General features: G+C 43.0%; 1 protein-coding gene across 1 annotated transcript; it reads right to left on the bottom strand.

Moving 5' to 3' along the window:
* Positions 1–33: 33 nt before the first annotated feature.
* Positions 34–8,814, bottom strand: slc7a8b (solute carrier family 7 member 8b). Its single transcript, XM_041949533.1, has 12 exons — positions 8,730–8,814; positions 8,077–8,308; positions 6,188–6,392; positions 5,384–5,535; positions 4,866–4,991; positions 3,780–3,933; positions 2,822–2,945; positions 2,457–2,560; positions 1,873–1,969; positions 1,623–1,772; positions 1,023–1,200; positions 34–902 (listed from the first exon to the last, which is right to left on the bottom strand). The coding sequence occupies exons 2-12, from the start codon at positions 8,234–8,236 to the stop codon at positions 787–789; spliced, it is 1,566 nt and encodes a 521-aa protein (XP_041805467.1). The 5' UTR covers positions 8,237–8,308; positions 8,730–8,814; the 3' UTR covers positions 34–786.
* Between the last annotated feature and the right edge of the window lie 918 nt (positions 8,815–9,732).

Below are 9,732 nucleotides of genomic sequence, written 5' to 3'. Positions count from 1 at the left end.
ACCAAAATTAAGTATATTGTCACCATATGCTAAACATGTATTGCAAACCCACACATTTCATCAAATATATTAATTTCTATCATCAGCTTTCTGTCCATGTATAGGAATTGCAATGACGACTTGTTTTTTTAATTGTTAGGAACGGTGCATTGCTTCAAATTCACAGATCATATTTTCATATTTCACACAACTAAATGTGCAATAATCAGCCATCAATCAACCCTTCACAGTGTTGATCAGAACTGAAGATCTAAGTGCCAGGACAAACATTTGCTTTTCAAATACAAATCTGCCTCCTCTGTCTGTATTAACAAGGGAACATTTTGAATTAAATAATTAATACAATTTGGCACAAAAAGATACTACGAATCCATGGAGAATAAAAACCATTAAACCATCTGGAAATTTTTCATTTAGTGTGACTATAGTGACATGATAATATAAACAACACATAGCGCTTGAACAATACAACACTTTGCATATTAAAATACTTTTCCACTGCCTAACAGACTCACAAACAACAAACACCAGAACAAAGTTTTAAGTTATAAAGATGAAAAAACAAAATCATAAAATTTTGTGTTTCATAGGATTAAAGTTAGTGACATTTCTTCTCAAACACCTGTTCCCAGACCAGACACTGAAACAATAGTGGTCACGGTTAAGGCCAGTCAAAAATAAGAAGTCCAGTGCTACATAACAACAAGTGAATGTGTATGCTAACCTCAAGTGTCGTCCCCCACCACAAACAAGAGTGTGAGACATTATCTGTGTTTCAGTACATGTTCAGTCGTTTGCAGGCCCCTCTCCATTGTTCTTTTGAGGCCCAGTGGGCTCGGGGTTCTCCTCCATGACCGGGTAGACCACTGAACAGAGCTTTTGGCATAGATGAGTCATTTTACCTGGATACAGTTGAGGATGGAAGAGAGCGGAAAATTATTTTGATTAAAGTTAATTCATGCACGGAAACACTTTTCCAAGTCCTGACATCGTTTATGTAAGACACCAGGATGTTGCCTTACCAATAGCAATATCAAAACACTGTGGCTTGGTCTCCCAGTAGACTCCCAGGAAATACACAGGGACACCTGTCATCATGATGGCCAGACCAATACCGCAGACCAACGGCTCAGAGTAGAGGGAAAAGACCAGAAGGAAGGCCCAGAACAGCAGGTAGATCACAGGCCATACCAGGCTCACCTGGAGGAGGAGTCAGTGTTGTAAAGCCTCAAATATCCATTCAACAGTCTTGTGCACACTGTCTTAAAATTCAGTTTAAAGTTAAGAAAAATGCAGTCACATGTGGACATTTTGGATGATCAGTCAGAGCAGAGTCATTGTCATTCATGTTTCAAAGGGATTCCTAAAAGTAGATTATTGGTTATGATAAATGGTTCTACCAGAATAAGACAGAAGTTTGGCCCATAAGTTGTATGTGCAGCCTCGTATAAACAGCGTGACATCCAATAAACTGTATGTACAGTATTGTGTAGTGCACATGGATAACACACTGGTAATTGAAGAGGCTTTAAACATTTGTGTTGCTATTATGGTATGGCAATCACAATTTTCTGCATGTTGGGCACCAAATGTCCACATGAAGTTGTTCTGTCTATCTTCACCTTGATGGGTCGATACATGTCGGGCTCTTTGACGCGCAGCACAATCTGCCCGGCGACAGTGACGCCGTAGAAGAGGTAGTTGATGAAACCCACGTAGTTTATTAGGGTGTAAATGTCACTGGTGCATAGCATCAGCAGAGTGGAGATCAGCTAAATGTGGCGAGAGAGGGGAAAGTCATCATTTCTGGACGAGGTGAGGACAGAGATCACACAAAAAGTGGAGATTCAGTGTTTTTTTGTTCAGACTCACGGTGAACAGCAAGGCTGGTATAGGAGTGCTGCGTGTGATGTGAATCATGGCCAGCAGACGCGGGAGATGGCCTTCCCTCGCTCCGGCGAAAAACAGCCTGAGAGACAGAAGCAAAGACAGTTCAGTCCTGAGAGCAGAGCCAGCTGGTACTCGCTCACCGTGTGCACAGCTGAGGGAACAGCTCAGGAAACACACCAGTGCAAAGGCAGACTGCAGAAGTGACCATGTAGGGTGAAATATGGACCAAAACAGGAGTACAATGGGCTTAGAACCTTGGGATATGTTATTGGTCAAGCAGGATCAGGTGAGCACAGTCAAATATGCACCTGGAGGAAATTCAGTTTTGTATTCTGGCCCTGAAATCCAATGCAAAGATGAGCATCTACACTGCTACAGCATTTTACTCCAGTCAAGCTGGTCATTTTTACCCCGCTTACCCTGTTTCCCCAAACATATTTAAAGATACAGGCACAAAAATCAGCACGGGAACAAGAGAAAACTGGAAAAAAAGAAAAAGCACGGCAACCACAGGAGCTGGAATGAGAAGAGAGGGAGAAGCGTGGGGAGGGAGAGGACAAACTGACCGCGACGACGTGAAGAGGGAGCCATTGACCCCCCCGAAGGTGGAGAGTGCCACAGAGATGGGCATGATCCATGACATTACTCCTAGCAATTTCTCTCCAAATGTCTGGGAGAAATATTAGGAGCAGAGAGAGAGAGAAGAGGAGGAGGAAAACACAAGTACACAATTCAAACACATAAACAACAGCGACAAATCAGAACACTTCTAAACAGAGTGCAGCAGACCGGCAGACTAAACCAGCATGTGTCAGATCAGTGTGGTTCCTCTAAACGGCTGCTGGACAGCACAACTACTCCATTTCAAAGTGAGTCAAACGCTGAGCTTCTGACCAGACACACAGATTTTAATTACTGTGGGTTTTCTTACCACTGCCACAGCATTGGAGGCCAGCAGCTCCTTTGGGCTCATGGCTGTGACGTAGGCCACGTTGGCAAACACGTAGACAAAGGTGACCACGGGGATCGAGATGAAGATTGCACGTGGCAGATTCCTGGGAGGATGAAAGACAAGATTGTGGGTCATGGTGCATCAACCATTCCTGTGACTGAGCTTTGATGTTGCCACAGAAAAAACGCACTAAGCTTTGACTCAACATGTGGAATATTTGGATACATAGTCAAGAAGCATTTGTAGACGTAAATGGGTGGACCTCTCATATGGCTCCAGTTCCTGGCGGCGTCCCTCTTGTTAATCATCTACATCAATGACTGCATTATCGTCTATGTCTGTTATTTTTTCCTTTCCTCTGCCATAAATTCTCCCATTTATGAAGCTTATCACGTTCAGCTATTGGTAGCATGATCAGAAATGTTATGACGATGTTCATTATTGAGGTCATAGTTTAAGGTGGTGTTTTAGCTGACTGCATTATACTGAAATGTTTCTCATTTTTTGTCCTCCCCATTTCCATCATACCTGAGGAATGAAGAATATTAGAAACACCTCTGAATATCATGCAGTCCACTACAACACTGACTAACTACAACATCAATGCTAAAGCAAAATTGAAGTAACACCTCTGTGGCAGCGTCAACAAACACTGAATATTATAAGCAAGAGAAAAGTAGACTTTATGGCAGAACAGTCATATTGGATAGTATTAGACTGCTGAGTGTATTCAATATGCATTATTTTAGCAGTTTCATGTACTTGTGAGCAGTTGATTGACAGATGCATCTCATGTTTCTGTTTTTTTAAGCACTGAATGTGTTTCATAACTTCTCATTATTGTTTAGCTTTTGTTGAGATGCATTTATTTTATCTTATTTGAGCTTTTTTTTTAAATCCTTTAATGTATTTTGTCATTTTTTTTGTGTTTTGTTACCTGTATGGGTCAACTAACTCCTCTGTGACATAGTTGAGGAAGTTCCAGCCTCCATAAGCAAAAGAGCCTTGCAGGAAGGACAGCGCTATCAGACCAACGTCATAGTCTCGGAAGGTCTCAAAGGCGTGCGCTGGCTCCAACCAGTAGTAGTGACCTGTGAACCATCAGACAAATGTTAGATTTCAGTGATGTCCGGCTGTTGTGAACTGCTTTTCACTACCACAATCTGAGCAACAGGGGGCACCAGATGCACCACTGGTGGCACTGCAGTTTCATTCATTTTAATTCAGATGGTTCTTTCTTTCTGTTACAAGAATTCCATGTTATAGACAGTTTGCTGCTACCTTTTATTACAGTTTCAGAGATCTAAAATGTGTTTACAATATATTTTATCTCCACAGATTCTTCATCTTCTGGTTATGACTAATATTCAGTAGTAGTTTTTACTTTGTTGAAATCTAGAGATGTTGTACTCTTATGCACAAATCTCACTGATGGTGACTGCAATTAAACAGGTACAAGTAGCAGCACCTTTTTAACAGTTTTAGAATTTTAGCCCACTAATTATTCTCAAATGTCCTCATAGATGGCCAGCAATAATCCACACCAGATAACACAAAGGTCTGGGTCAATAGCCTGCATCTCCAACTTTTAGGCTGCACAAAGTGGAACATGATGGGGCTAAGTCACATGAATGAGTCTGTTTGCTGGGCCTGTGTGTGTGTGTGTGCACGTGTGTGTCAGGATTAAGGGATGAAATGCTATGAGGGACTGAAATCCCCTTTTCACATTGGAATCACAAATCCCATGAGAGGCACAAGGGGACTATATCATGATAGTAGCTATAACGCTACAGCTTCAGCTTTAAGATGCCTTTAGACGGTGAATCCCGAATTGGGGGTCAGGAAGATGATTCACAAGAAATAAAGTGAGAAACTACATATTTCTTCTGAAATACTGGACAGCCTTATGGCTTTACCTCTGAATATGATATACTTGAAACATCACTCTTCAGTTCAACAGAAGACTGAATAAAAGAGACTGAGACATGTTGCCAGAAGACAAGAAAGAGGGAGCAAATACTACCTTTGCATATTTGGACGAAACCCATGATTATGATGAGGCCCAAGGCCAAAAGCTTGCCAGCGGTGAAGACATCTTGGACACATGTGGCCCAGCGCACGCTGTGGCAGTTCACCCATGTCAACAACACTGAAAGGGCCGCAAAAAAGAAGAGTTAGAAAGAGAAATGTGAAGAACTTAACATAGAAACAATTTTAAACATTAATTTATTGCATTAATGAAGAAGAATACATGTTTCAAAAGAGTACTTGGCTGCATCACACCCATCACTTAGGAATCGCTGTAAAATAGCTGTTTTGCCTCGTACTGCTGCCACATACTTCAATACATTTAATGAATGTGCTCATTGCTGCAGCACTTTTAAGCCTGTTGGAATGAGTTGTCCTGAGAAAGAACAGAAGTGAGCGTGTTAAAACGTCAGACTGGTTGAAACTACACCTGAAGTTCAGTATGTTCCAGGAGACTTCTGCACTGACCTCGACCAACAGCCATTTAAACTTGAGTTTTACTGTATGACTCACGCAGGCAGACGGCAGCCAGCAGGCGTAAAGCATTCTCTGGGGGGAGGCAGGAAGGGAAGAGGGGCTGCAGGATGTAGTTGGAGAAGGTGAGAGCGATCACAGCCTGGTTAGTGGGGTAGATGACCAGCACCGCAATCCACAGACGCAGAAAGCTGTGGGACAAGGACAGGTGGTTAAAGAGATGCACATACACAACTGCATACACACCACACACAAGCACAGCAGTGTGTGAGAATGCTACCCCTCGTTACAGCAAAATGTAATGGATAACAAAGGAAATTAAGCGTATTAGCTAAGTGCATTATAGCAATGCACTGGAGCATTGTTATTAAAGACAAGAGAAATGAGTGGAACTGGGTCATTGACATTGTGGGATGCTGGGAATACAAAATTACATTAGGAGAGGCTTTTTAATTATACGGTGAGCATGATTATGGAGGAGGGCTGGGAGCGGGGGTTTACCATAAACTCTGATTAATTACAAAAGGCTTGCTACAACCTTGCTGTGTAATTTATTTTAAGATTGCTTTCATGCATCATGTGACATACTGCTACACAGGATTCAACGGCGTAAAAAAAAGGAATCCATGTCAGCACAAACACCTGTTAAAGTTGCTTTGTGGAGAATATGTGATTTTAACATCTCTGAAAAAGGATTGGGACTCTGAAGCTTGTGTCCATAGAAAAATGAGATCCTAGTCAGCATTGGTACACTCCATATACTGCTTTCATTCATTTAGCAGCACACAGACACACAGGCTTTAATCCCAACCTGATTATCAGACAAAAAGCATTTGTTCTCACCCAGCCAGTCCTCCAAAGACATCCTTGACATAGGAGTAGTCTCCCCCTGACTTGGGAATGGTCACGCCTAACTCAGCATAGCAGAGGGCACCGATGGCTGTGATAACACCAGTGGTAACCCAGACGATGATGGACACACCCACTGAGCTAGCATTCTCCAGGACCCCCTTAGGACTCACAAAAATCCCTGATCCAATGATGTTGCCTGAGTGAGTTAAAACACAGAGGGCATATTAAGAAGCAAACCAGAAACAGGCTCGGATGCAGATCTCACATTGCAGATATTGTACACATCAACGGTGGGAAAACAGCATGAAAAACAAGCTCAAGGATGCTGGAGCTAATTGCAGGCTGTGCAGGGAAAGATACAATTTCCCGTCACGTGATGCCCCATTTCCTGCAGCGCACATGTTGGGCTTTGTGCAGCTTTTCTGGAGAAAACTGTGCGCTGGTTTAAGTTTAATTTTGCTTTGCCTCGGAGAAGTCAAGAGAGATTTCAATTTTACTTTTGACACCCAAGCAGAGCTACAGAGGCAGTTTATAATAATAAAGCTAATATTTTCTTTTTTAGAACAGGGAAGATGTTTGTTCTGGCGTTTTTAATGAGCCTGAGGAGATGGCAGAATTAAATCATATCCTGTGACTCTTGGCACCAAGAAAAACAAATGTCTGCAGGCAAACGCTGGTTGTTTCTGTGTTGAAAACACTGTAAAGCTTTCAATGGAAAGATGACTAGAAGCACGTAGTCCACTCATGACTCTGCTTACCCTGATGCTTGCCACTACAGGCAGTTTCAATGAAATTATACCTCACTCTTCACATAACAATTGTCACTTTCTGCTTTTATGGGCTGATAAGCTTGTGACTAAAAGCAATTACGCAACAGTGACGTAAAGACTGCACTTAAAGTCTGGCTCGGCGAGAAACAGTCCCAAAATCAGTCTTTATTTTGTTCATTAAAGTTTAGTTATTTTTTACATTTGTGCATCATAGTGATTTGGTTAACAGAAAATAGACTGAAGCATTCTTCAGATGGCCACCACTGTAGACTCCCAGTGTATGCCCACCATGCAATGGCAGATCTGGGCTCTGTTTGATCTGCTCAAAAGTTTTCAACATGGCTCCACACAGGCCTTAAACTAGCCTGTTTGCTGGGAAGCTGGGGCAAGATTTTCCATAATAATCTATACATCATTACTGGGGGCAACACAGAGCACCAGGGTACAGCTGCTTCTTGTCAAAGATGCAGCACACACGCTAAAACCATCCTTTCAGACGGTGATCGCAAATGCAGTCTCGACAGAGGTGGACACCCGTTGGCGGGATTGCTTTTTATTGACGTTTTTTTTCCCGCTCTGCATGTGTGGGAGGCTGGCAGGGACTCAGCAGGTTCCACAGCAGCCAAACGTTCCCTGGAAACATGACAGTGACGATGAAAGAGCACATGCAAGATGTATGACGCTGCAGAGTGCACTGAGGATGCCCCACATTCATGACAGGGACAGATTTCAGTCTGCACGGATCCTCCACTTAGAGTGTAAAGAGAGAGCCTGTATTTCTTTAAGTCAGTGCTGCTCGATCCAGCTACACTTTCTTTACACATGTAAGGGAAGACAGCTCAGTCACATGAAAATACTTTCAACATGTGCTTCAACTGGAAAATATTACTTTGCAATCATTCCTTTTTAAAATTATGATGTTTTGATTATTTTGTTGCCACCATTTAAACAATATTATACTATATGTAGCCTTGCAGAACTACCTGCTGGACATGTTGTGTTCAAAGCTTGTGGGAATAAAGCATGAAGTACTGACATAAAGCAGCACTGACTGAGGGCAATGTGCTTACAGTTGGTGTGTGAGGGGAGACCCCACACGGACCTCCTTACCGATTATGATGCCACAGGCGCTGACCAGGCCGATCTGTTTCTTCAGGGCCACCCCGGAGCTTCCCTCTGCATCTCCCCCCACATCAGACCTGGAGTCTGGGGGCTCCGACTGGCCGTCGCCGCCGCCGCTGCCGCTCCGCTTCCTCGGACCCTCGGTCATCCTGAAGCCCCGTCCAGCGTGTCCCACGTCTTTTGTGGTCCAGGTGACAAGGGCGACGCCTCCCTACCAAGCCTACCAATATGTAAATGAAGTGTTAAGGCAGACACATTTTCTGAGTAGTTTTCCAGCACTTTTTCAGCCCGTCAGATGTGAAAAAACGCCGCTGGCGGCGGTGTCCATCTTAAAGCTAAACATGCAAACCCAGCATTAATAACACACAGTGCGGCGCGGTGGACAGACCGGGGGGGCACTGTGTCTGGGAGCTTTTCTAGTGACCACAAACACTCTTTGAAATAATTTCATTTTATGAAGCAAAAATGAGCTTAAAATAGCTGGTAAATGTTGAGATAGTCAAGTTCAAGCTGACCGAGTTAAAGAGATCTCGCGGCAGCACCAACCCGCGCGACCAACAAGACTGTCGGAAGTTGCAATTAAGCCACGAGCGCTGACCTCATGCTCTTTGTTTCAGGTGTAAACTCAAACCTCGACCCACCTGCTCAGCAGCCGCGGTGACTTGAAATCCCCCTGAAAGCGCCCTGTTATGTGACGGACTTCATGCTCGCCATTAGTCCTCTCGGGGGTCCGTGCCGTGCGGGATAACAAAAAGACTCCCAGCTGACAGCCTCGATAAATACAAAAGCTAGTAATTTTCAACCAATCAACGCAGCCCAAATTGTCAACACGCTTCAGGCCCCGCCCCTGTAGTAAGGTCCCAGAGCTTCATCTCTCCCATTAACAAAAGGACCTGGAGGTACATGCGCGCACACACTTCTCCAGACACACTGGTTTAATGCAACCCTGACTGTTAACAGTGAGGATAAAGACGCCTGCTTTATTACTTCCTTTTTTTATTGATAAAATCCATTTTGGATGTAGGTTTGCCATATAAACGCATTACAGTGGCCAAAATACTGCAAGCTACATTGATAGTTCTGTAAGTGTTATTGATTTTGCCTTTAGCTGCTTTGTAAAATGAGGTCAAATTATAGCTTGTGGAAAACTTGCAAGTGTAAGCTTACATTCCTACTTACAATTTGTTTTTCCTTATAATACCTTTTTTTTTTGGACGTTTAACTGGGAGTGATTTTATTGTTAAAGATGTAGGTATTCACCTGCGCTCCTGCATCTTCTACAATGGAAATTCTTCTTTTCAAATTGTCAACTGAAGAAACTCTGAAACTTGCATATGAAATGCTTTATACAGTGCCTGAGCATACTGTTTACTGCATTTTTTCAATTTATTGCAATAGTCCAATATAAAAAGGCACAAGAAATTCCTAATTATTTGACACTGGACAACTTGCACAGACAGGCCAAACATTTAAGTCCTCTTGTGACTCCAGTTGCGTGCATCTATCCTAAGCAACTGCAACTTTAAAGATATGTGCAACCAAGTGTATGGAACATGATAAGACCAGACAGGGCGTGTTTGTGGGCCTACACTTGTAGACCAAGTAATGGTAATGTTCAAGCAAGGCATGGGGAATGAAGGACAT

Source organism: Chelmon rostratus, chromosome 12 (assembly GCF_017976325.1).
Source record: "Chelmon rostratus isolate fCheRos1 chromosome 12, fCheRos1.pri, whole genome shotgun sequence".
NCBI classification, from domain to species: domain Eukaryota; kingdom Metazoa; phylum Chordata; class Actinopteri; order Chaetodontiformes; family Chaetodontidae; genus Chelmon; species Chelmon rostratus.
Note: the sequence above shows the minus strand (reverse complement) of the source record. Positions and strands in the feature narration are given on the sequence as shown.